This window comes from Heliangelus exortis, chromosome 9, assembly GCF_036169615.1.
Source record: "Heliangelus exortis chromosome 9, bHelExo1.hap1, whole genome shotgun sequence".
NCBI lineage: Eukaryota > Metazoa > Chordata > Aves > Apodiformes > Trochilidae > Heliangelus > Heliangelus exortis.
This window is the reverse complement of record NC_092430.1, coordinates 15,267,631-15,295,297: the sequence shown is the minus strand read 5'-3', so window position 1 is coordinate 15,295,297 and position 27,667 is coordinate 15,267,631. Positions and strand designations below refer to the sequence as shown.

The window sequence follows — 27,667 nt, the reverse complement described above, 5'->3', positions numbered from 1 at the left end:
TGCATTGGCCAGAGCTTGGCTGCAGGTAGGGTGTCAGGGCATTGTCTCTGACTCCATGGAAGTGCCTTGCTGATCAGGTTCCTGCATATCAGTGGCACACGGAGGGCCTGTGCCCACAGCTGCTTGTTCAACCCTTCTCTACCCCAAAAGTGGCACCCTGGTAGAGATGCAAGCATCAGTCCTTAGGACGGGTGGGATGGCTCATGGGCAGCACAGCAAGTAGAGACAGAACCTGAAGAGAGAAATCAGGACCATCAAGCTGTGATGGCAGTGCTGAGGGTTGCCATTGACATCAGAGTCAGTGCCAGCTAGAAGCAAGGAAGAACATCTCCCTAGGCCTGTGGTCTTAGTGAGCCACCACCAACTCCCCAGCTGCTTAAAAACTTTTACCACCTTTGGCTCCTGTCCTCAGCATGGCACATCTCCAGCCACAGGTTACATGGGAGCTAAGAAGCCTGTTCTGAGCATCACTCCCCAGAAGTGAGCAGTCAGTAAGAACTACCAGGAGCCCAGTGCTCCAGCTGATACAAGAGGCTGCACTGATTTTTCAGGCTCTCAAAGGTCAGGTTGACAGGGAGACCAGAGGTCTGTGACCCTTTTCTTCTTTTATAATTTGTGGCAAATTTCTGTAGGGCATTAACTGTGGGTTTGCAGAAGCCCTAGAGCCCTATTGACCTAAGAATAGAAGAGGTAGCTAAAGACTGAAGAACCACCTTTGTAAAACATACTTCAGCTTCAGGACAAACTGAGCATCAGACTGACAGGAAGAGATGAAAAAGTGGAGAACTCAAGGCAAAATAGCACTGCCCATGTTAGAGTGGGGGAGATATCAAATCACACAGTCCATCTGCTACTGCTACATTTTGCCTAGTTGGTGCTGTATCCATTACACACAGACTTTGTGCTTCCATGAGGGGAAACACTGCCTGCTAAAGGAGCCCAAGGGAAGTGTTTGGTTTTCCAGGGGTGCTTGAGCATGTTTATTTTAAGAAAAAACCTTTGATATTTAAACTTATTCCCATGGGCACCTCCTGGGATGTCTTCCTGAGATTTAGCATTTAGGAAAAAGGAGGCTGATATCTGCTCTCAGATGGGTAGATGGTGTGAAAGGATTTCAGTCAGCTGGAGGAAATGGCAGTAAAAGCATTAGGAATTCTCATAAATCATCTGTGAGAGTTTGGATGCTTCATTTTCACACTTATGCCAACATGCTCACTCTCTGGGCCAAACACCACTGATTTTGTTGGAGTTTCCCCAGTGCGGCTTGGCCAGGAGAAAATGGGACCTTTTTCTTTAACTGTGCTTTTTTATCACAAAACATCACAGAAACTCATTCTTCCCTGTGCTGCACCCCCAGCTTTCCACACACACAAACATTTCTGTTAATAGAGTGAGCTTCTGTGCTCAAAAAGGCACTACTTGAGTTTTGTGGGTGTCCAGCCTAAAAGCTATGTCAAGGCTGAGTTTCTTTTGCCCTGAACACAGAGCAGGGTCCATGCAGAAGTGAGCCCCAAATACAAGGAAAATCAGCAACTGGTGCCGGCAATGCATCATCTCTCTGCAGGGGTTTGTCCATGGAGATTTCTGCTGCACTGAGCACAGAAAACTGGAGGCTGAGACATTTCAGTGACATTCAGCAATCCATCACTGAGACAATAAACCCTTGATTTGTGAACTAAGATTCTGCCTCTCCTCATATGAAAGGGGAAGTGCCTGTGAAAGGGCACCCATGAATACAACACACTCTTCTACCCCCCTGCCTCCAAGGATCCTATTTGTCTTACAGGTATTAGCTATTTTTACTTCTTTTATCCAAACAGCTAACATCCCTCCCCTAAACATATTTTGAGATAGATTTTTATCATGTGGCAGTGCTCTCTATTTCTAAGAGGCTTCTGCTGCCTTTTAACACAGTCAGTAAGGTTGATGAAGCACAGAGCTGAAACCAGCTCTTTGAGGAGGCCACTTCTCCCTGAAGCACTGGCAAGAGGTAACCAGCCCTGCCTGGTACCAAATGGTCTCTCACAGTGACAGGTACATATGAGAAAATTCAGGCAGAAATCTCTAGGTACATGGAATATTTCAGTGGCTGTCAGGTTAAATACAGTAGTCCTGCTGCCACATGACAAGAAGCAGGCACCTATGTTGGTTTACACCAACAGGTGTAAACCGGTGTTAGATAGGTTAATCAGGTACCTCCTCATGAGGCCAGGAAGTAACATAACCTATTGTACACACAGGGATTTTTAGAATATATCTGTTATGGCAGCACTCAGGAGCTGTGCAAAGTGCTGTACAAATGAAGCATTAAAAAACCAACCAACCAACCAGGCTCCTGTGAACTTACTCAAAACTTGGCCTGCCTTCAGAGAAGGTGGGTGAAAGGTTTGTAACCCGGAGTCATGGGTTGATGATGACAAACAAACCAAGGGAATGTTCCCCCCATCAATCACCCCACCCAGTCACAAGTAATGGTGAAGGGTCCCAGCATCTGGCTGCCTTCCCACCCCTTGGTCCCAACCTGGCATCTTGGGGCACAGGGAAGAGAAATGAATCTCACAACAAGGGATAAATTTTTTGGCATTTATCTAGTATCCTGAAAAGCTGAGGAGACATCAAGGTTGAGCCTGGCCAGGTTTCTAAAAGAGCCACCTCAGACATCCTCAGAATTAATGCAAGCCTGAAGCAAGCCAAAGAACTGGGGATACTGAAGGTGAAAAACAAATAAATGGCTTTATCATGTCATATAAGGAAGTTCTTAATTCTTGAATTGACTAAGAAAAATGAAGGGTAATTTTTCTCCTCCCACAGTAATCTAAAAGCCTAGGAATAATTTATTATGAAAAGAAACCTAATGTTGTGCAAAGGTGGCTTCTTTATAGAAGAGACTAAGTCAGAGTTCTCACGAGGAGAGGAGAAAGAGAATGGAGACCTCACTTTGCAGACACACCTACAGTATGTCTTCAGGGAGAATATAAAAATGGAAGAACAATCTTTATGCACACAAATATTTTTTTGAGGCATAAGCAAAAAGTTTTGACTGTATATATCCACTGAGTAAAACACTAAGAATACTACAAGAATGTGACAGTCATACTACCTAACACTCTGAAATTAGAAGGTACCAGATCAGAGCTCTGTAGGCTTTATTTTGCTTCCTGGTGTACCCTTGAGATGACTGCATTACAGGAGATCTCCAGGGCATATTGATCATTATCTACTCTTTCTGCCTCCTTCTCCCACAGCATTATGGTTTGCTCAGACCACAGAGAAGATGTTCATGTCATCTGGAGTAATTTTGTGTTTGCCTTGTTCATCAGCATTCTGCTCCAGGTCTTATGCAGTGCAAGTATCTGATTAATGCTCTGAGGATACAGCTTCACATTAAGCTTTTCTCTGGCTGACTTATGCTGCCCCTGAATTCAGTTCTGCCAGTCATTAATTTCATTGTGCAAGAAGGAAACACTATTAGCTCCATGTTAGCTGTATAAAATGAATCCACACAAAATGAAGATGAAATACAGCAACAAATTTTGGTGTGACTTCTGGGGCATTCAAGGTGGGCGTCTCCTGCTAAACCTCCAGGCTTGGGCAGAACTTGGTTTTCTCAACAAACCAGAGACAAGAATGCTCAAAACTAATTATGTGTCCTAAATCTTAGCTGCAGAGAATAGGACAATTATAGCTGAAACTTTTGAAAACAAGGAAATGCCTGAGGCAGACAGACCACACGGAAGCCTTTAGCTCAGAATGTTTGACAGATTTGTAGAGGAAGGTCTTTTGCTGGGAGGTGCTGCCCAGAAGTGCAGGTGGGCACCCAGCCCATGCCCTGTGCTTATGGTGCCCAAAGAGAACAATGCCACAGCAGTCACTGGGGCTGATCCCACTGAGGAACGGGGTCCTGCATCACAGCTAAGCTCTGGCATCCCTCCCATGCCAGATGTTCCTGCACTACTGCCCCTTGCTGAGACAGCCTTGATGAGCATGGCTAAACCTCATTAGAAGCAGCATGAGTATGAGGTGGCAGAGGAGACCCTGTATATCCTCTCTATGCCCCTCCTCTGATGCTGAACAGAAGCCTGGGTGGATTATTTTCAATATCAACAACTATTTACTGCTCTGGGATGGACTCTGCAGGATTGCAGAGCAAACTTTGTTGTCACAGAATTCAGCCCCTGTTCCAGTGAATAATGAAAGAGCAACAGCCGGAAAGAGGGAGAAAAATGCAGCTCAGCAAAGGCTGGTGTGCAGTTGAGCTGGGGCCACATTCCTGGCACAGGCTGTGCCAGGGTAGCCCCATGCCCAGCTACTGTATGACGGGGGATGCACAAGAGATCATGCTGGATCAAGGCCTTGGCATGGATCTGGAGAGGTTGTAGAACTCAACCTGTGTTTTTTCCTCCTGCAAAACATAAACCAGCTTCTGGCCATTTTTACTCATGTGAAATAGCAAGTGTTGGAGTGTTGGGCAAATTCCAAATAGGATAGCATCATTATGCCTAGCTAAGTGATCATGGTGTTTTTTAATTAAACTCATAATTCTTTTTCTTTGCCCTCTCCAGCCATTTGTGCAGCATCACCAGACACTGACTGACAAGTGGAAGATGGGATGTAGAGGGCTCCAAGATCCCCACAGCCATGCTGTGATTGCTATTGCTGTGGTGCCTTTTACAATCAGGTTAACTGACATTTAATCATTTGCACAGCACATTTTGGCTATTCTGACCACAAGCAGGTGCATCTGCCAGGATGGTTAATCTCCATTGAAACCTGAAAAAGGGTAATAAGCTGTTAGGAGTATTGCTTGGACTGTCCTTTCTCTGGCTTTGCCCAGAAGTATAGAAAAAAGACAACAAAAATTAAACTGGTGTGCAGGGATGTGTATGAAACTTAGATCCATTGATAGCACTTGAGTCCAGATAGGTTCAGAACAGTGTATATCTCCATTAGTCAGGGCCAACACTGAAGCAGCCAGGTTCATCATTGTGCCTTGGGCAAGGAGGGCTGCCATGGGGCACTAAATATGAGCCATCAGACTCGTTTTGCAGAGCGAGCACTTGACTTTTCTTGATAGTCTTGGACAATGATTCCCATGAGGTCCCCAAGAGAGGCATCTCAGGGAACGATAAGCACAGAGCACTAGAGATAACCCTTCCCCTTCCCATCCTGGTTGAAGTACAAGTAATCTAACTAATACCCAGGCACGGTGGTGTTCATGGCACCACTTTTTAAAACAAGCCTGTTTGATGCATGGTATAGTTGGGATTGTGGAAAAATTTATGAAGTGTGTTGCGCTTGACAGCTTTTTCCAGGAGGGTTTTGAGTTGATTTTTTCCAAGAGTCTGCATTCAGTTATAGTTCAGAATATGTGATCTCATGATGTTTGTATTTATACCTCTCACAAAACCATTTTTACAGCATCAGTATCTATAGGTTACTGTGAGGCATCAAGTGAAGTCATCCTAAGGTCACCCACAGGATATTGCCTCCTATGCAAAAAGCAGTTTGGCTGCGGGATAGCTACAGCTACAGTTACTTTCTATTGCTATGAACTGAAGAAATACAAGCAAGGCATAATCAAGAAATGAAATAACACAATAAGAAGGGAAAACAAGTTACAGGTAAAACATGCCCCTGGCTGGTGGCAATTATAAGGATTTGATAGTGGAAGGGGTCTCTTCCATCAACTATTCCTGCATTAGGAAAACATGCACTTCCCTGAGCAACAAGCTGAAAGGGCTGCTTCTTTCATGATTTCAAAGAGCACCTGATGTTTTGTGAATGAACAAAATTTTGGTACCAAGATATTTCTGTATCTCCTCCAAGATTCCTAAGCTTTCCTGGAAATACTACCCCATCATGCAGGTGACACCTATCAGTGTAACAGGAGGCAAATCAGCATCACACAGGTTTGTCTCTGACAGGGAGGGCTCTTCTTCCTTCATCTGAACCCATTTTCAGATAGAAAAGTATAACCTTCTTATTAGAGGAAGAGAAAGCATAGGCTAACAGACTAGAAGAAAAGAAGAAAAGGTGCAACAAAGGTTTGACTCACAGCCATTGACTCTCTGGTTGCAGACTTCCCTAGTAGTTGAGAATAAGACACAGTCCGCATGAGACTGACATGTGAGCTGGGTGCATGGGAACACCCACAGTGGGGGAAAGAAGCCCCCCATGGGCATTATGGAACTCCTGGAACCTGTACCTCAGAGGTCATCCTGGAATGAACCCTGCTGGATGCACAGCTGCCTCGGTCCCCAGGGTGGGACAAGGACCTTGTGCTACAGCAGTGTGATAAACACGGGCCTTTTGGGTAGTTTGCTGGGGGAGCTCTTTGCTCAGAACAGAAACAACAGCTTGTCAGACCCAGGCTGCATGTTCCCATAAAAAAACTGGGGTTAAGAAACACCCTGATCTCCAAACCAGTCAGTGCTCTAAGGTGGCTCACAATGTTCTGAATGGCCAGAGCTTTAAAGAAAAAAAAATGCTCCTTTCTTCTGCATTAAGGAGACTTTTTTTTTTAATACATGAAAGACACCTGAGTGATAATACAACAATTTCCAGAGCTCACTGCTGATGATCATTTTATCTGGTGTAAAACCCAAATCTTCCTTTACTCATTAAGACAGTCAACTTTATTCTGTCAAATAGCTCATAGGCATTCCAGCACCTAAAGGAAGTGGTGGTAGCTTTCCCACTGACTATGGGCACAATATACTCCCCAGACTGCAAATTCCAAATTACCTGCATCTGTTCTGCACATTTCTGAAGCCTTCCAACTACTTACAAGAGAACTATGTTGCAAGAATAATTACAGCTATGTGAAACATTAGCAAGACTGTGTGTCTTGGTCTAAGTCATGATCTACTCCATTTGACTGGAAAACTGCCATAAATAAATCAGGATTTGGCCCCAAGTGTGCTGAAAACTAAGGCCAGATTCTTCAGCATACTTGCATGCACAAGGAGCAGCCCTTGGCTTGGGGTACATGGAAAGGTATTATACAATGTTATGATTTCTACAGCTGCCCAGGAGTTTGGATACTTCCCATCTACCTTGTCCATAAGGCTACGATGGGCGCAGAGGGGAGAAGGAAGATACAAACAGCAAGGTTGGCTTCCATTTTCTCCCTGGAATGGGGAGTAGGGCAAGAAGGAGAGAACAGGAGTACTATAGAAAGTATTATAGGAGTATATCGGGAGTATTTGGGGAGCTACTAGAGGATGTAGAGGGTAGGAAGTAAGAAAAGGGTCTCTATTGCAGAAAAAAATTAGGACACAGTGATTCTGGGGGATCATAGCAGGAGAACAAACCATTGGAGAGAAGTTATGGCCTCCCTGTTTTTTAGCTTCCCTAACTCCTGCCCCAGTTCCTTGTTCCCCCTCCTCCCAGCTCTTCCTCCACAGCTGGAGTGCAAGGGAGCATTTCTGAAAACTGATGCCAGAGCAGTGAAGGGATAAAGATGGCCAAGAGGAAGGTGAGAAGTGGTACGACCGGCTGCAGGCAAAACAGAGAGGGCACAGAAAACCCATGGTATCAGAGGCAGGAGATGACTACGAGAAATTCCTCCCTACTCCTAGGTGTGGGGGTGCTTGCACAGGCTCCCATTCTAGGAGAATTTAAGGCTCTAAAATCCAAGATAAAAAAATACCAGCCTATGGTATAAATTCCCCTAATTTCCCCTCTCACACATGGTTCCACCCAGCACTGCCTCATCCTACCACAGCAGTAACATGGCCAGCAGCCACACCACTACCCCTTGCATTTCCCTTGCTCACACTTTAATAAGGAAATGTGAAAAGGAAAATTAATTTGGTGAAAAGAAAAGGATTAAGTCTGCATAATCCTTGCATAAGAGAGCTGAATGCTGCAAAAGGCAAACAAAACCCAAAGAAAAGAGGGGCTGAGCTGTCCTCTGCTTATGTCTGAAGTTATAGCTGGCAGCCTCTAGAAAAGGACAGTCGGCATTTTTGGGGACAAAGCCGCCTGGCTGTACCGAGGAGGCAGAAAAAAGTCACGTCTGTTACTGACGGGTGTTGGCTGGAGGAGGTAGTAGGGCACAATGCCTCCCTTCTCGTTCCCTCCCCGGCCCTTCATTCCCTCCAAGGTGAGTGAGCGGCCGCCCCTGCATTCGGAGGGGAAAGAAAGGAGAACGAGAAGGAAGGGCAGCACCAGCGGGGTCCTGGCTGAATTCCTGTTTCCTTCCTTTCTTCCTTCCTTCCTTCCCACCTTCCATCGGTTAGAGGCCGGGGACCCGGCAGAACGAAGGTTGGCTGTCTGCAGCACACCCGGGGCTGTCTGGGACCCGACGGGCTTTCAGAGCTCTGCCCAACTGAGGGCGCGGGGCTCTGCCCGGCAGGATTTTGGGCTGAGGGCCCGGTTACCTGGGCAATAGCTTCTGTTCCCGACGCGATGCTCCCTCCGAGCTGCATCAGCGCCGTCCCGAAGAGGTGCCAAGATCCCACATCCCCATCTGCTGGCCTCTCCTCACGGCACAGCGCAGGCAACGCTGCCGCCCGCTCCCTCCAGTTCCTCCGCAGCCCAGCTTAGGCCCACTGTCTGCCTCTCGTCGGGCACCCTCCTGGGTCCTTGGCAATACCAGCAGCTCCAGCAACTGAGAGCAGGTGTCCCAAGGCTAGGATGCTGCTCCATATCCCTGAGGTTTCTCAAATACCCTCTGTACTCCACTCTTTCCCAGCTGTGTGCAACAGCTGCTTTCCCATCACGGGTATCACCTGGTACCTTCCCAATTGCCCTCTGCTGGTTTTAAACCAATGAGAGCACACTCTGCTCCAGACCATGCTGCTTGGATTTGTCATGTGTGCAGGTGTAAGTGGACTGACATGCTTCTTGCTAGCTTATTCAGTATGGAAAGTTTGCAAACATGCAGATGAAGCCAGGCCCAGTTGTGCCAAGGCACCATGTTTGGTCCAGGACCGTGAAGCATTGATACCTTCATCAGACAAATGAGCTCATGCAAGAAACAGGCTAGAATGAGAAAAAAAAAACAACAATAAACCAAACCAAAACAAAAAGTTCATAGAAGCTTACTTCTTTACACAGACTGGTCACATCATCTCTGACAATGTCATATACACAAAAGTTTGCAAAAACTCTTCTGGGAGTCTTAATGAGAGTAGTCTAGTAGTCTACTTTAAGTTCTTAAATTAAATGAATATTGTTTGTCTGTGTGGAAGGCAGTGTGCTTAAGCAGCATTATCCCACAATTCATATATCACACATAGTGGGATTTCTCTAAGCCCAAACCTCAGAGTAAGCCATTCCCAAGCTCTGAGCTGGTGGTCACTCTAAACTGTCCCTGCTGCCATCTTCTTCAGATGGGTGGATGAGCCAGGGCTGTGCATGTAGGCACAAGAGGTGGGGTGCAAAGTGCTCATCTGGCTGACCAGGGGTATCATGCTCATATTTTCTTAGGCTAATGGGATCATCACACACCCCACAAACAGCCCAACCAGAATGCTTTTCTTCAAACAGAAGCGGAGGTCTGACAAACCAAGTGTTGGTTTAGAGGGCATGGCAGTGTTGACACTTGGACTTCATCTTAGAGGTCTTCTCAGCCTTACTGATTCTACAATTTTATCATCTCTGGCTCATTTTGTCAGCTTTGCTTTCATGTACCAAGGAAAACTGTTGAGTTAAAAGCCTTGTAGGCCAATGCTCCTGTTTATCTTGTAATCTTGTCTAGGAACAGCAGCCACCATGAAATCTAACTTGACAGTGAGTCAGCTCTGGGCTGAGGAGCCTCTTTCTTCCTGAGCACTTTTTCCACAGTCTGGTCCAGTATCTGAATGTTCCCACCTATGGAGAGTCTGCTGAGCTCTGCCCACAGACATCTCAGACCATGCAGCATCTCATAACACATAGCAAACTGCATATGAATCATGCATGCAAGCTCCACACTAGGTTTTGTAGAACTGCTGTTGAAAGCTTTGTATTGCTGTCATTAATAATACATGACCAGAAGGCCCCTCCTTAGTCATGGCTGCTCCCAGGGTACTAGTTTTAGTTGCAGATGAGTATGTTCAGGGTCTTCCAATCCTCTTAACCCCTGGTTATAGAGGGCTTATCTGATTAAACACGACCTGTATTAATGCAGTAACCCTGCAGCTGCAGAGCCACCATGACAACCACTGCAGCTACCAAAAGAGCACTGAGGGCTGCTTTGGACATTGGTTGATACAGTCCTCTGACTGCTGGCAGGCAAAGGGACAGCCACAGCCCTGCATGGAGCTGGGAGCAGGCTGCCACAGTGCCCTGCCTGTCCTGAGAAGCACAGAGGGACAAGGGACACCGGGATGATGAAATATTGTTCCAAGCTCTGGCTTAACTGTTGATGGACTTTGCACTGTCGCTAAATATACCTGCCTGTTCCTGGGACAGTTGCATGTGCCAGGGGGTAACGTGGGGATAGGGATTTCTGTGTGCTCCTTAGACCACCTTCCCATGCCTTGCTGCCCATGGCCTTGTGGTCCCATTTCTCCAGAGAAACCCAGCAGCAAGCAGAGGAACCGCTACTTTGAGGATGTGGACGTCGGCTAATGGTTCACATGTCCCAGCAGGGACCAGGGCTGAAGACACGACCACACACCTTTCCTCTCCTCATAGCTAGATGATTGATTTCTCCTCGGTGTCCTGGTGGAATCCTGTGTCAAGGGAAGATCTGAAAGAGGATAAGCTGGATCTCTCATACTAGTTCAAAGAGTTCAGAGGGCGAAACATGGGAACACATTGCACTGTGAGGCAGGGGGTGAGGCAGCGGGTGGAGCAGCACCCTGGTGTCGAAACCCAGGGCAGGAAGGGCCAGACAGCGACGGGCTGAGCAAGCCCAGCGTGGCCATTGTAGCTTTGTTGGAAAATCAGGCTCTGAGGAGCCGAGCTCTGTACAGGCACAGCCTGGGCTGAGCACCTGCAGATGGAGCTGCGAGAGCGGCTGTGGGCTGCAGGCAGCACCTTCTGCAGGCAGCGTTCCCTTGCTACAAAGCCCGGGTGGGTAGGTGGGCTAGGGAGGGGTGGATGGGAACACAGTGATCCTTACCTGGCCACGGAGTTTGGCACGGGAATGTTGGGGATCCTCAGGCCGGGAGTCAATCTTTCTGTTTGGAGGAATCTGGCAATGCTTTGCAATTGGTTTCCCAGCTAGGCTAGAAGAGACATCCCAGACAAATGGCCCTGCCAACAGCATAAGTATCCAAAGTAACAGCCACTAACCCAGCTGTAAGGGTATTTGCTTAGAAACAGGCTGAAATTTAATTTCCTGTGCAATTTAAGGCAGGGACTGAGACTACTGCCACACAGAGCTGCAGAGGCAGCCTTCACCTTGCCAGGCTTTGCCATTAGCATATATATTCAATATTCACTGACCCAGAATGACTTACCCCTGTCCCCAGGGTCTGGTTATAGGAGATCCTACTAGACTTCCTCAGATTTCTGTCTCTTCCTGCAAAAACTCCTTCCCAAACTGCAGAAATTTTGCTAAGGTAAAAAACCACCACAACTAAATGTCACCTATGTTGCCATGAAACTATTTGTAAAATTTTCCAGTTTTGAGGGAAATGGCTACTTCCTCCCTCATAGCCTCCTCTGGATCAACAGGTGAGGTGATGCTCATTCTTCCTTCCTCTATATCTCCCTCCCCTCATGCAGCTGTACCACATCCCAGGAAGATGGAGGGTTCCCCATACATGCACACCTCCCCCCCCCATTCCTGCCCCATGTCCCTTCCCTGCACAAGCTCAGCTGCTCCAGGAATCTTGGGATGCTCCAGCAGCCTCTGCCAAGCGCTTCCCCAGAAACAGTGCTGTTCTCTGGTGGCTGGGCCAGCTGCACTCTCTACTTTGCTTCAAAAGCTGGAGGCTTGAAGCAGAAACTCATCTCAGAGTGGCAGGTTCCTGTATTCTTGGCAAAGAAAAAAAAATCTGCAAGTGAGCAGAGAGGATGGTGATGTGAGCAGAGGTGTGGGATGTTCAGCTCTAGCTGTGTGTGTCAGTGCAAAACAATGGGGTAACATCAGGGTGCTACAGTCCCTGCAGAATGCTCTGCTAGCTGGTAAAACTCTTAAGTGTTGCTAAGCCACTGCACTCAGAACGCAGACAATCCCTATACACCCATCCCAGGTCAGGCATCAGCCCCATCTGGCCTGAAAAATATCTTTTTATAGCTGTTGTTTAGTGTGAAAACAGCCAGGAAGGGGTGGGGATGTACAAAGAGGTGGTCAGTAGATGAGAGAGAAAAGGTCATCAATATAGAACATATCCACAGCCTGCCTCACATCTCTGCCAAACTCCCTGCAGCCCCCCAAATCTGTTTCCATGCCAACATCAGCAGGACCCTGTTTCCCATGAGCCCTATTCATGGGTTCATTTCCCAGGCTCTGCTGCTCTGAAGTGACCCCACTCCCCAGGAAGAGATGCAGGGTCCAACTATCCAGGAGTCCAAACAAGGAAAGCCTTTCTTGGCAAGGGAGAAAAAGGACCTGGGAGGTCCCCTCAGCTCAGGTGACCCACCCGACCCCCAAACAGTTATAAATCCTCCTTCTGCCCCACCACTGCATTCCCAGGCTCTCCCCCTCTCACTGAAGCTGGGCCTGGCTCTGCAAAACATGTCAGTGCTGGCCGGCATTGGAAGGTAAATACGAAGCTGGCTGACTTATCAGAGGGTTTTTCTGGCTGAGAATGGAGCTGACTTAAACCAGCACATTGCAGAGCTGGGCACAAGCTGGGTGTTCAGCACTGCCAGGCTCCCGGCAGGACCGGTTCACCCGTTATCCAGCTTCGTCAATGTTCAGTGTATTCCCTGCCAGGAGCCCTGGGGGGTGAGCCTGGAACCAGGAGCTCTCATCCCTCATTCAATCTGGACTCACTCAGTCTCTCTCTACACATGGCGAGCAGCGCATTTCCACCTGGTGCAGAAGGATGAGGCATCAGTGTGGGCTCCTGCATGCCCCAAGGACAGGCTACTTTCTCAGCTAGTGTTTAGAGAAGGGTTAACTTGATAGAAATTAGCTGAATCTCTGTCCTCTGTGTCTGCCCTCACAGCTTTTCCCACCTCTGTTCGTTTGTGGCCAAAAGATGGAAAACAATCTGCCACATTTCCCTTCCATCACTGGTACTTCCCCCAGCTCCATTCCATCAGCCCAGCAAGGCTGCTCCCTGTGTCCCCACAGTTCTACTGTCATTTTCTCACCTTCATAAGCCTTTCCTCTACAGCCAAGCCTCCAAGAATTCCTCCCTCCCAAAATTCTCCCCTCCTTCCTTCAGTGCAGCCTGTCCTGCCTCCTCCCTTCCAGGATCACCCTCTTCTACCTCCTCCATCACAAGTCCTTTCTTGCTGCCTTGGTTCGCTTTCAAGATAAGCCTGCTAGGGAGGTGCAAGTGTTCTCTCCCCTCGCAGGGGAAAGCCCTCTGGCCGGGCTCTTACCTTGGCTCCTTGCCACACAGCATCACAGTTTTGGTTAGCCCAGGGCAAAGGCTCTACCAAAAACTCGGGACGTCTGGTAACTCCCAAGCACTCTGCCCCCATTTTGTCACCTCACGGGACGTCAACACCCTGGAAACCTGGTGGTTTATGTGTGTGACTGCTACTCCTCACCAGGGGCTTACCCACAGAAAAGGCATCTGGATCACACCCGGTGCAGTTCTCAGCTCCTTCTCCAGCAGACCGAGAAACTAAAAGCATAGCCGAGGCCGGGTGAATAAGGGTGATGTGTCCCCCCTTCAAGGTGCCACCAAGGCATCACCCGTGCAGCAAGCAGGGGGCTGGTTTTGGGGGGGTTGCATCCTGCCCCGGATCTGGGTTTCTGGGGCCATTTGCAGAGGGTACACGTGGAGGTGCGGGGTGCAGGTGACAGCTCCCGCAGGCAGGGGAGTGGCGGCAGAGTCTGGCAGGGCAGATTCCAGGCAGGAGGGCTGCGACCCAGGCGGGACTGGGAGGAGGAGTGTCAGGCGGGCGGGGTGAATCATGCCTTCCTCCCAGTTTCTCCCCATCGATTATGAAAGGAGCCGAGATGGCTGCCGCAGATATCGGCACCTGCGCTGACAGCTGAATCCCCCAGCCGTGGGCTCCGCTTTGCCGCAGTACCCACCCTAAGGGTGACCCATCACCCTACAGCGACAAGCACAGAGGTCCGGGCCACTGCAAATTTGAAGCCCTTGGGGTAGAGACCGAAGATCTCTAAGATGTTTTTTAAGAGGTTTCTGGCCCTCGGGTTAAGCAACGTGGCTACCTGCACAGCAGAGTTTGCAACGCAAGAGCAGAGGGAAGGCTTCATCTGAAGACTCTGCTTCTGGGGCCCAGAACCTGATAAAACTCACCAAGCATTTACCATCACCTTTTCCTTTTATTTTTTTTCAGCTTAGTTTTTAGGGTTTGACTGCCCAGGCCTAGACGCGTCCCACCCAGCTTTCTAAGATTCAACAATATTATCCTTGGGAATGTTAGTGTTAAATTCAAATACATAAGAGAGTCACATGCAGTTACTCTAAACAGTAAGCTGAGGGCTTCCAAGACATACTTCCTCATCAGCCCAACCCAGCTACCCAAGATATGTCTGTGTTCGAGTGATCACACCAGGTAATATCAGGATACTTGCAGTCATCTCCAAACCTTTCTATTAAACCATCTTTTGGGGGCCTCAATGGTTAATCATGGTCCCGTGTTTCAAATGGATGGAAACAGTCTTGCCTCCTGTACAGGAGAATACTGCAGCTAGGGACATACCCATCACCTCTTTACCCTTGTGCAGTGCCTGCATTTGAGCTGGATCACCCCAGGGCTCAGATACCTCCTCCCTGATCTGATTTTTTTTTCTTCTTCTAAAGCCATCAGTTTCTACTGGCAGAATATCTGCCTGGTTTTAGGCAAGACCTGTGCTAGGAAGTACTATGCAGAGGATGCCAGCTCTCTCAGTTGCTCCACACTTCAGTCAGGAATGCCCTTCTTTCCTCCTTTTTCTCTCTCTCTTTCTTTTTTTTTTTTTTTTTTTCCCTTTTCCCTCCAGGAATGTTGCAAGTAAACTCACAGCCGAACAACAGTGGGAATGGAAACCCTCAGAGCTGAGGGCTGACTACGATGTTACAGGTACAGTAATTCCAAACTGATCCTCCTTTGTGCTGATAACAGGGCTGGCTATTGTTTCCCTGAAGTTCACATGTCCGAAAACACCACAGGGGTAGATAATTGCAGTGAGCATGTGCTTTTGAATCTGTTTCTAAAACAGGCCTGTGATTTAAGCTTTTTAAAAATCATGACCCTGATTCTGCTTTTTTCAAACTCAAAAGCAATCATTCCCTTGGCTCGAAATGAAGAAGGGTCTAGGTCCTAAATACAACTTACAAAGGGGCCAGCATGCCCCCTTTTTTTCTTTCTTGTGACGAAAGAAGAAAACCTGAAAGCTTTCAGCATTTCCCCACCTTCTTTCTTTTCTTCCCTCCTCCCCCCCTCTCTCTGATTTTTTTTTCCTTTTTTTTTTTTTTTTTTTTTTTTGTAGTAATACAGGTCTTTTCTGAAATGAATGGATGATTTCAAACTCTCCCACTTTCACTGTTTTACTCTGATGATGATGGTGCTCATTTAGTTCAAGCTTTGACTATAGTGTTGGGTTTTCTTTTAGTGAGGCACTTGGCTGACAATGGCCACTCTAATCCTTTCATGTTGTGCCACTGTGCAGCCAAGACTGTAAACTACATACAGCTAAAGAAAGAGGAGTGAGGCACAGCTTAATAAGCAGGATGCTTCCAGGGACTATTTTCTTCTGAAAACCATTGTACCTTTTGATCTCTTCTATCTAACAGGAGAGCAGATGTTTGGGGGTCCTTCACTTGGACTCTCCATTTTACTTTATTTTGAGCTGTTGCCATGCAGTCCCTTCATCATTGATAGACCAGCAAAGCACATGACACACAGTGGCAAACAAGGGAAAAATCCTGAATAAATCACTCTCCAGATAAATATTTTTAGGATAGGACACAAGAAAGGGAAAAAAAAATGCCCTATGACCCTCTTCCCTATCTCCTCTTGGACCCAGAATGATTTTGTGCCTGGCCAGGGTACAATGCTCTCACAGTTACATCATTATGGGGCTGGCTGAGCTGGGACAAACGTGAAGCCGTAAACATGTTGTTACACAGAGCCTCATTCCCCTTGGTGTAACATGTATGCATGGCTGATGTTTGTGTTGTACGTAGATCCTTCGGTTCCTTGTGTCCCAGCTTAGAGGGATTATAATTACATCTCACTTTACCCATCTCTTTACTTTGCCTGCCTTGAATTGCTTCCACAGACCTGCTCGACTCGTTTGGCTGCTGCTACCAGACCTGCTTATTATTCAGCACAGGCCCCCACCCACTGCCCTTTCATGTACATTCATGTTTGTGTCTAAAAGCCACAAAGGGACATTTTTTGAGGGGGAAGGTGAGGACCATTGACTGCTGAGCAGCCCCCCCAGGTCCTTGGGTTCTTGGGGCCAGCCATAGGGCAGGGGTGAGTTGTGCGCTCTGCTCCCTTCAGCACACAGAGCAAGGACAAAACAGCAGCTGGCTCGGTAAGAGTGAGTCACTCCATTTCAAAATATGGAAAAATTAATGAGATGCTTCCTGAAACTTGAGTTTTGCTCCCACAAAGCACAGGAACAAATGCAAACTAGAATAAAGAAACAAGCTGAGGTGACGGCATAGATATGGTCTGGAATAAAGACAGAGCCTGGTCCCTCTCTGCTCCCCCTCCTTGCAAAATTCAGTGAGTATCACGCAGGTGCAGGAATCACTGATGGAAACCACCTCTCTGGGTGAAACTTTGCTCTCTCCCATGATGCCAACTCCTATCTAGTGTGACCTCACACTGGCCCTTTGACACGAGCAGTGAGAACTCCCGCTCTGGACATAGGGTTACTTTTTGACTGTGCTTGATCCTACCTCTTGCAAAAAAGACTTTCTGTATGTAGAAGAACACACTAAAGGAAAAGAATTATGCAGGAGATTTCAGGCTGCTCTGACTCCTTGTGAAGAAATGCCTGTGCAGCTCCATGAATAGCAAGGAAATGGAGGAGGGATTTTTCAGCAGCCATCTTGATGCCCTAGACTTGGCATTTGGTGTTGCCCTTTAGACAATGACCCCAGCTGAAGGCAGCAGATAAGCTTGCACTCAAATCCATAAATCCTAGAGTAAATCCTTCACTGAGTGTCTGATTCACCCAAGTCTGAAGTCACATCATGATATTAAGAGGTAAAAGTCAGTAAAGTCTAATGGGGGAGTTGCGCTGAGTCAGCCACTGAGACTACTGACTGGTCTCAGCTGGTGACAATAGGCTGGAGTCCCAGGACGTAATTCCTTGCTTAAGAGTGTCTGCATACCCTGCGGGATGCCAAACTTCTACCAAGATCTGCCAAAGTTCCCAAGAGCTGAGGTCCTGCAAAGGAGCATCTCAAGCTTGATGCCCTAAAAGGAGAACTCAGGGTCACTTCCTCAGCCTCTCTCCCAGACTCAAGGCCAAAATAATGCCAGCCTAAGCAAAAGCAACATGTGCAGGTGCTGGCAGTGAGGATGTCCACATGAGGGGTTGAAGATTTAGTTCATGTTCTTGCTCTGGTCAGTTTTAAGGCTGCAAATGCCCTCCCAGGGGAGTGCCCTACCCTTGGGCTGATGGCTGGGTGGCTCCCTGTCCTATGCTCAGGTCAAGGTGTGCCTGGGTGTAAAAATACTCATCAGGAAAGACGAGACTCGGGCAAGAGTCCTGTGCTCATGGTGAGTCAACCATCACTCTGGACACCTGAGTCACTCAGTATTTGTACCCAAAGGCCCAGCTCCAGCAGTTGTGATTCCCTTCTTTCCTGCTCCCCTCATGGTGCTGCTGGTCCAATGTTGTCACAGGGAAACATCTCTGTGTCTTCTCTTTGAGTGGCTGGGTACAGCTTTGTGAGGAGAGCTGGAGATCATTAAGGTTTCATCAGACTTCTGAGTCGCTGGCGTTAGAGCAAGCCTGAGCATGACTGAACAAAGCAGTTGGGACAGCAAATTCCAGGGGAGGAGAAACTGTACCAGAACAAAGGAAGTTTGTCTGAGGACAGAAACACAAAGAAAAGTCCTCGCTGTTGCAGCTCTAAAAGAAAGATGAAACTGTTTCTAAAGTTAGGGGAAGCTCCCTGCCTCCCAGCCACCCCTCATTTGTCACTCAAATTACACTGAGTCCTGGGGCACCACCCACCTTTATTAAACTGAGTTATTTTCATCTGAAAAGAGTCATTAAAAAAGAATGTTCAGCCCACACTACAGATCTTGTTCACCTGCTTTAAGATTACAGCCGACTTTGGATTTTCTGTATTCTGCTCCTCTACCATTTCGTTCCAATGGGGTTACTCTTGAGTTGCCGCAGCGTAACTAAATTGATAGTCACATTTTTGGCTGCAAAGAGGAGTACTTCCCTGAGCAGTGCCAGCAAGGGGTTGTGGCAAAGGTAGTCACAGGAAGCCTTCCTCCACCTGGATGCTGCTGCTGGTGCTGCCAGCTTGGGCTGGGGCTGTGCTCTGGAGCCAGCCCTGCCTGCTCCCTGCTGAAACTGCTTCTGACCTTAATGGAAAAGGGGAGAGTCTTTCTGGGTGACTCACAGCATTGACTATCATGTTGGGAAATGACCAGTTCAGATCAGTAAATTAACTTTCTTTCATTTTCAGGAGTGACTGTTCTGTCGGGATCAGGAAGGCAATGGGTGGTTCCTTTATGCAAAAGGAGAAAGGGCTTAATCCCTTTGGTGGCTGATGAGAGTCCATAGTGGGTAGCTGTGGACTGCCATGAGGCACTTCCAGATCTGAAAATCAGATTTTGCTTTCCAGTAGTAACAGTCTGGAGAGATTGGGATCATTTCTGGACTGAACAGATGCAAGCAGCCAAATGAAGCAGGGGCTCATCACTAGTGTTGTCAGAACCTCTTCAACCACATTTAGGACATTTTAGCTCAGAACTCAAGAGCTTTCTATTCAGTCAGCCACAGCCATGAGTTTCTGTCAGCAGAACAATTTCCCAGTGGGGCAATATACCTCCATTCTGATCTACCCCCTCCTGCACTAGTGTAAGGAAAAGTAAGTGTGCTACATCTTTGATCTGTTGCTTGCTTAATTCTATCTAGATAAAAGCTGGCTGTACCTTGTTACTGTTTGCTGAATGGTAGCGATGGACAACATCTTTGCTAGTTTGAATACAGGTCTCAGTACAGATGAGAAAAGGGATATGATGACAAAGGTAGGTGTAATAACAGGATAATGGCAAAAACTCTTCACTTCCTGTGTTGTTACAACAAACCAATGGACTTAGCTTTTTTCCCAATGGGAACCCCATATAAACAGAAATTGAACCACAAATGGCAGCAGTCCTAAGCTTTCATTACTCTTATGATGCTTCTAGAAGCCTTTTTCAGGCAGGTGCTGTGTTCTTCTCTAATGTTCTGGCATTTGCCCTTGCAAAGTCAGTCCCGTGTGTGGATGTCACCTACACACATGCACGTTTGCACAAACACACTTTTCATCCTGCAGGTCCTAGAATGGATTCTCATTCTCCGCTCTACTGAGTAGTTAAACTTCACCCTGCTGGAAAGCTGCCTGGGTTGGGCTGTGCTATGTTCCACTGACACACATGCGCAGCATTTCCCAAAGGCAGAATTATCCTGAGAGTTTAACTTCACCAGTCAGCTTAAAATTTGACTGATCATCTCTAACAGAATCTTGCTAGCTGGTTTTCACAGATGAGTAAGAAGAGATACTACTGCTTTTTTTAATTGCTACCATCAAGATTAATTGGATATTCAAGCTGAATGAGTGTAAGTACACAGAGGCGGATGTGGGAATGTGTCCCAGGTTGCACCCATTGAATTCTTCTAATCTTCTCTGTAAGTAGATATCATCATTACAGTAACCGTCCTTAGCCATCCCACGGGATTTGGGCTGGATGGAGTCCAGAGCCTCCTTTCCCCACCTGCCCCAGTCAACCAGAGATCACGTGTGGGAAGCTGGCCGTGTCCTCTGGACCGAGCATACAGCAGCCTCCACAGGCCTAAGTTTGTTGCTTTTTGCCAGAATTAAATCCACATGGGAAACATCCATCAGGAGAAAAGAAATCTCTGACATGGAAGAGATTGCACTGCTGAGGGGGCTGCAAGGAGCAGGGGAAGGGAGGGAGCCAGTGTGGAGCTAGAGGTGTTAGGACCAGACCTGTGTGCCATACTTCTGGGGAGGGACACCTTGTCCCATCCCAGGCTGGGACACCATGGCACATCCATCAGCAAGAGAACCAATGGTCTCCAAAAATATGTATGGCCACCTATCCTGAGAAGAAAAACACCTCTACAGACACTGACAGAAACAGCCTTTCATAGGAAATCACCTCAGCTGCTCTTGAAAGGAAAAAGCATGACTCCGAGAGGAACCTTTCCGGTCTTGATAAGCTTCATTGTGAGTTATTTTGCAGATTAATTCCAGGGGGAGAAGGAAGAGTGTTTGTTTAGCTTTTATCAGCATTTTGTTTAGAACTTCTTTCAGTTCTGTGGAAAAGTGGAAACTCCAGTGTCCTGCAGGATTCTCCCATAGGAAGCCATGGATGTTGTACTCACTACTTTTAGCTCCCATTTGTCCAGGAGATGTGAAATGAGACCACATATCACAGGGCTGCCCCCAACAAGTCTTTCTCTAAATCTCTTAATGGAAATACTCTCCCTGCTTTTCTTGCACATCTCCCCTCTGGCAGGAAAGGAGCAGGGCTTGCCCTGCATTCCAGGTGTCCTCTGCAGCCATCCTGTAAGAAACGCTTAACTGACCAAAACAGGGGTGAGTCTGTGGTCAGTCCTGGGACTGTCCATGTCAGTCATGTCAGACATGTCCTGGGTCAGTCCATGTGTCAGTTCCGTTAGTATCTTTTTTTCTTAAATCAGTAGGAATAGCCAAGTTGTGTCCCATAGGTGCTGCAGTTCCTGTTGCAGGCTCAGGGATGCTGAAGGCAATCCTGTCTGCCTCACCGCAACCAGCATGGCACTGCAGTCCTGCAGAAATAAGTTGATTCAAGTGCATATATTTGGTTCTGTCCCACCCTTAACACATTATTTATTTTTTCAAGCTCTGAACTGTTTTTACAGCACCTGGCACAGCCAAACTGAAGCCACTGCTCAGAGGGGCTGGGGAACAACATTTCTATAATACTGGAAGAACTGGGGTTAGCAGAGTACTGATGGAAACCTCTGCCAGTTTGTGTACAGAGTGTACCACTACCCCTTAGCACAGCGAGGATTTCATTATCCAGGTGAATAATAGGAGGAAAGGGAGGGCAATCCTCAGAGCGCCAGGACACAGATAAGCAAGTTTGCCAAAATTAGGAGGTGGTAAACTAGCTTAAAGCAGGTACTTTACCAATCAGCTTGAATCCCCTTTAAAGCTCTTGTGGTTTTGGGTCCAAGCAGACAAAGCAAGGCAATTCTTCAAGTGTTCTCAGTGTTGACACACACTGCTGAGCTCCCTGCATGCCAAGATAAAAAGAGGGAGCCTCCACTAGTCCATTATTCAGTGCTAGACAACTTGATTATGATGGAAACAAAATACAGTTTTGCAATACTGACATTGTGATCCATGGTAACAAACAAGTTGTGCAGTGACTGACATTCTTAACTAGTTATATTGTAATTAATGCTTTTAACTTAATCTGAAACATTTCATCTTCTTTGGAAAAAGATTAATGCAAAGTACACTTCTATAAGAACATTCTTCATCTGCTCCTAACTTGGGTCATGATGTCATTACCTTTCAAAGTTGGCCTTAGCCTGATTCTGGGGGAAAATTGTAAGGAAATTCCTGTTAAAGCATGGCCTTGTGGTGATAAGAGCTGCTCTGTGTCAAGATTATTTCATGCCTTCAGCAGAATTAGGTGTGTGCAAGCAAAGCCTGGTGATTTCTCTGTGGCACAAAACACCAGAGTCTTATTTATTTTATGTTACGATTTCTGATAAATTCTACAGAAAGCCTGGGAGTTTGTAGCCTGCTGTCCCCAAGGGTCACTGGTGCCAATAGCAGAGTCCTACCCCAATGCTTTGCTTTTTTCCTCCACCTCTGCCACTTTCTAAGGCAGCTTGAGAACAAAGTGGTCCATCTTGGTTCTGTGCCTGCACCCTGAACCAAAAAATTCCTTGCATCTGGTCAATCCCAAACCAACACGCATTGATATCCGAGTGCAAGGTGGAGGAGGAGAAGAACATCACAGTTAGTACATCAGCACAAAAGACAGAAGGCACAAGTTCAAAGGCTCATGGATCTCTAGGCACTTATCCTTTATTTCAGCGACTTTAAGTTTCAGGGCTGTAGATTGCTTGCTGCCCATCTGTAAGCAGAGTGAACACCCTGTCCTAACCCACCAGGCTGCTCTGAGGATGCCAAAGAATTTAAGAGGGCAGTTAAAGGGCCATGTAAGTCCTGTAGAGATAAATGATTGCTTTGGAGTTAGCTTGAATTTCAAACAAGTCTTTTCTCTATCTGCAGGGCTTAGTCCTGCAGGCATACCCTGAAACACAAAGCAGACAGCCTGGAGCAGTCCCACGAGCTCAGGGCTCAAGCGCTGCCTAAGGGTAAGTAATTATTAATAACAAATCTACCAGGCAAAAGAGGAGGTGTGTTTGAGGCAGGACAATGTTGTATCCCAAAGCAGAACCAGATCACATAATTATTCACTCTCAGTGCAGGTCTGTCCAGTGTCCATGCAGGGTGCATCACTCTGGCATCCCAGTCTGTGCTTCGAGCTCTTTAGTGTTAGCACTACTGTCACTGTTGGTATTAACAACAATGTCCTCACCATCACTGTCTGGAACCCAAAAGCAGCAGTTAGGGGAAAGGTTGTAGGCATGGAATGGAGCTTTGTTTCTTTCACAATATCATCAGTGTTTTAGGGCCAGTTCAAAAGCCATAGGGACATACTGCTTGATCCAGTCCTGACACCCTGAGTCCAACTAACCTGGGCTGTAGTTCTTAATGAAGAAAAAGTGTTACAGCAGCAGATGCTGGGCTGGCACATCCTGCCTGGCTCTGGAGGGTTCAGGGGGCTGCCTTTACCTGATGGAATCCCATACAGCTTGTCCCCAGCCAAGCTACTGCTCCATTATTTTTTCAAGGATGGTTCTACCACAGCCCAGTGCATTGTTTTTCATGTTGATGGAACATACCACAGCTCCAGTGTGAGCGGACACACTAACATCAACAGAGCCTTTTCCCCAAGCTAAACATATTACGGCATCATCAAATTACAGGACACTGTAAATTAGACTCCCTCTTGTGCAGACTCTGCTTGCTTGCTGGGCCAAGACCACATCCCTCCCCTAAGGAAGGCAGAGGGTTTTGTTGCTCCTTGGTCTCCCCTGCTTCTTACACAGGGCTGTGTGCTTGGGCACATTGGCATTTCTGCTCATGCTCCCAGTGTATCCACCCCATACGTACTGCCCCGAGGATGCTTTTGTCATGTTACACCATGCCAGTGACCAGTAAACCTCCAAAAAAGAGACAGCCCATAGGTTTGGGCAGTGGTAGGGCATTTTTGCCCCCTCCCCCCCAAAAAAAAGCCCCCCTCCCCCCCTAAGAAGGGACTGACTTCCTATTTCTGTCCCTGGTTTCTGAAGTCTGAAAAGGTTCAAACAAGTCCCCAGAGAACCTGCTTTGAAATCCTGGGGGCAAGTAAACAAGCAGACCTGGCTCGCTGACAGATGTGCTTTGGTTGATATGTTTTTACCAGATCTTTTCTAGAGAACTGCTAACTGTGGAGAAATGCTATTGCAGGTCTGGGAAAAATAATAATTAAAATGAACGGTTGAGCTCTTTTCACAGGAAAAACAACAAATGCAGCCTACACTCTCCCATCCCCCTTACTGCAGCTGGCAGCTTTGCACGCAGGAGTAACTCAGGGCCACTGGCTACAGCTCCAGTCCCATGTGGCAGAGCTCTGCCAGCTCCAGTCCTGAGACTGTGCCACACACACCTCAGGGCTGTCACCCCTCCAGGAGCTGCATTTAAGAAGAAAGGTCCTAAAAAAAAGCAGCAAAAGAGGAGTACACACAGGTAAATGGTTATTTACAGTTGCTGCGTGGGGAGTGTTACACAAGGGGAGGGTGGAGTGCGTTCCACCACCCTTCAACTGCTTGTGGGCAGAAAAGCCTATCACCATCATGGTGTTTCTACTCCCCCAAGATGGAGTTAATGCTGTTTACCTTGTAATAAGAATGCTATTTCTTGCTTTTATTTTTTTTTTTCCTTTGGCTGAGCTTGTTTTCATGGCTCCCCTGCTGCTCTCCTGCTGGGGAGCTGGCTCTGAAGGCAGCCAGGAGTGCTTGGGCTGGGAGTACCAGCATCCCACCCCTCCCACCTGCTGAACCTTGCTGTGTGGTTCCCAAATTAAAAATAAAAGCTCTTGGCTGCAGTGGGAGGTGAATCTGTGGCAGGACGAAGCATTAGTACTGCGCAGCTCTCACATAGCTGGGCTTTTCCTAGGATCCAGGGAAGTAGGAAAGTTTGGCACTTATACCTTCCTCTCTGCCTCCTGCAGGACACTCATTATTTATTTTTTTCCTTTTTTCTTCCCATTAAAAGACACCTGCAAACTATAGTACACATTTGGCAAAGGCTGTCTTTGTACCTCTCAGTCCTGGGGATCCTTGCTGGCAGTGCAGATGGAGGTCCTTAGTTGTGGTAAGATGGTTTGTTCTCAGCCCAGATCTGAAAATGTAGTTCTTATGTTAGTTACATCCTTCCTGGACAAGAGCCAGTGATGTACCTTTCACAGATGTGGTATAAGAATGGGACTTGTGCAATATCCCAGACAGAATGTGCCATCAGCTCATCTATCCCATCCTGGCTGTGTTGGTCAGGAACAGCCTGATTAGGTCAGATGCAAGAACTATGGAAAAGTCCTTCCTCAAGGAGGAAAACCTGGACAGCTGTAGAGAAGAAGGACAGATGAGGCAAAACACAAACATACAAAAATACCTAAATATGGGCTGGCACATCCTGCCTGGGAAATATGGGAAATTTAACATCAAAATTCAGGTTGAATGGAACAAAAACTCAGGTGCTGGAATGAAAACTGGTCCTGGATGATGAATGGGACAGGAGTGGAAGGCAGTTTCAAGGCAACTGTGCCTCAAGGCAAACCAAACTAGATGGGTTTTCCAATGCTTGGCCCCCATCCTGGGCAGCACCCACCAGCTGGCAGATAGTTGCAGCCCCTGAGGCAGCAAACCAGAAGTAACCACAGGTTTGGCACAACTGGGGGATCCTGATGTCTCTGGCAGGTCTCTAGGAAATGGAGACCCTAGAAACACCAAGTCCGTGACACAGAATGCTAGGAATCCAGGCAGGGCTTTTCTGGAAAAGCTGTAGGAGTTGGGATGTTTTCCAATCAAGCACATGAGGCTCAACAAAGGAGTGTTTTTCCCTTTCTGCTCAGTGATGCAGATGCCATTGAGAGCAGGACTTCTGCAGGAACAGCAGACAGGGTCCAAAGCAATGTGCCACAGAAGATCAACCTCTTGTCACTGGCTGGGCTTCTAGGACAACAGGAAACAGAAACCAGGAAAATTAAAGAGCCAGTGGGACTGGAGGAATGAAGAGTTCAATAAATGGGGATAACAAGGAAATCCTTGTGGTGCTCTTCGTGTTGCAATCAACAGGTTAGTTTGGCAAGTCCAGGTCAATTTCCCAGTTGGATGCAACACAAGGTTGTTGAGTCCATGGCTGGTGGGGTAAACTCCAGCACCCTCTGAAAAACACATTCATCTGGACAAGGTCTGCAGGGAGCTGTCTTCTCCCTACTCTGGGTGGCTCCCGTTGTCAGGTGCTAAGGTGGTGGGCAACAAGGTCATGGGGAGAAAATCACAATGGCATGGACATGGGTGCTACTTTCTAGCACAACTGGCTATGTGAGAGGTCTCACCCTGCAAGATTTGACTGCAGCCCCTGTCCCTAGCGCAAACACTGCTGACTACAGGATGCCTTTTCAGCTCATAACTGGTCTAAGACCCTGGAAGGAGATGCTGCTATTATTGGCATCTTTTAGATGTCCACTATGAAAACCCAGAAACAATTTTACATTGCTTTCAGCTCACTATGTGCCCCAGTTATTCCATTTGTCTCCCTGCTCAGGACAGACTCAAGTTCTTTCAGCCTGATTATTTATCCAGGTTTGAAAATCTGGTACATTTGAGCAACTTGAGGAAGTCACTGACATTTCTGGGGTTTCTTCTCAAGCAGACGTGCCATTATTTCTTCTCCTACCTTACATTAAAAATACTCTGAGCTTGTATGAATATTTCACAAACATTTCTTATCACCAGCTGTCATGAGGTCTATCCGTCATTTCTAGGATCTCCATTGTCAGGGAGTCTTCAGTGCTTCAATACCCTTTACCTATATGCTCAGAGCAGCACAGAAAATCAAGGCAGATGTATTATCTATATGCTCATGTGTAAATTAGAAGCTGAATCTGATAAAAGCATTAGCACAGACAGATACTTAAAATTGTTGAGTTGGAAATCCAAGAAATCGAATAGATTGATGCTATTTCAAAAACATCTTGAGCTCTCTTGTTTGAAATACCTAAGCAATATAAAATGAGCATGTAATTCCCACTGACAGTGAAGTTCCTTGCACAGCACACACAGTTCTGGCACCGTGTGAATAATAAACATGGTATGGAAGAAGATGCCAAGAAGCAGTCAAAGTTCCCATTGTCTGTACATACAAATGGCATAATTCCATTGCAAGATGGTTTGAGCACAGCAGGAATGTCAGTCATGTGCAAAGATTGAAATTCAGTGAGGAAACTCTCCCTCAACTTTCAACCCTCCTCCTTTCAATTCCTTTTCTATGCAACCTACAGGAGAGATAGCCAAAGGGCTGAAGACAATATGACCAAATGGAATTGCTGATCATGCATAAAAGAAAGGCAGGGAAAAAGGGTTGGAAAGCTCCCTCCCAAACAGGGTTGGAATAAATCCAAGACATCATCCCTTTGAGTGATACTCTGGCCCTTATCACTCCTGTACTGGAATCAAGATCATGAGCCATATGAAATTATGTTTACCCCCCAAAATCATCCTTGGTTTTCCAGCCAGCCTGCCAGCAATCCACAAACTATATCCAACTGAAACTGTGGCTGTGGACTTTGTCACATATCAAGCAAACAAGCTAGCATCTGGCTGTTTCCTCTGTGTTGGTCTTGCACACAAATCTTTCTCACAGGGGGCCTATTTTTGCCCATCCTACTTCCATTTTATAGGTGGGATTGATTTCCTTCCCAGGAAACCTGAGCGGAACTTGCAAAAAAGTGCTTGGAAAGGGCATGCGCATAAAAACATGGGAAAAAATTAATCTCAGTGGAAATCCTTGACTAATTGACAGGTTGGAATAAGAATGACCATAGACCCCAAACTATGCCAGGCAACCAGTCTGCTTCAGGCACTGCAAGCTCACTCAGCCAGCCACATGCCTGTCTGTTTTGCTCTGCCAACTTTACAAGGCCTAATTAGCTCTATTCCTTTTGTTTGTAATTACAAAAGCAAACAGCCCTTGGAGAGAGGGAACAGAGGAGGCAGCTTCTTGACTGAGCTTAAGAAAATGTTTTAAATAAGGTTGCCTCTCATCACATG

The 27,667-nt window shown here is 47.0% G+C and overlaps 1 protein-coding gene and 1 long non-coding RNA gene across 4 annotated transcripts in view; one reads left to right on the top strand and one right to left on the bottom strand.

Annotated features, from left to right (window-relative positions):
- P3H2 (prolyl 3-hydroxylase 2) overlaps positions 1-10,739 on the bottom strand; it is an 89,057-nt gene extending 78,318 nt beyond the window's left edge. The window contains exon 1 of the mRNA XM_071752320.1: positions 10,610-10,739. Coding sequence (XP_071608421.1) covers positions 10,610-10,624 — 15 coding nt within the window. The 5' untranslated portion in view covers positions 10,625-10,739. The remainder of the gene's footprint in view (positions 1-10,609) is intronic.
- Positions 10,740-14,539: 3,800 nt separating this feature from the next.
- Positions 14,540-25,657, top strand: LOC139799857 (uncharacterized). Of its 3 annotated transcripts, XR_011727494.1 has the most exons (6): positions 14,540-14,589; positions 15,017-15,096; positions 22,521-22,606; positions 23,853-24,083; positions 24,612-24,710; positions 25,468-25,657. It is a non-coding gene; the product is annotated as an uncharacterized lncRNA (long non-coding RNA). The 3 variants fall into 3 exon arrangements; XR_011727493.1 differs by having other exon boundaries at positions 14,545-15,096; XR_011727495.1 differs by having other exon boundaries at positions 14,545-15,096; positions 23,841-24,083.
- Positions 25,658-27,667: the final 2,010 nt, after the last annotated feature.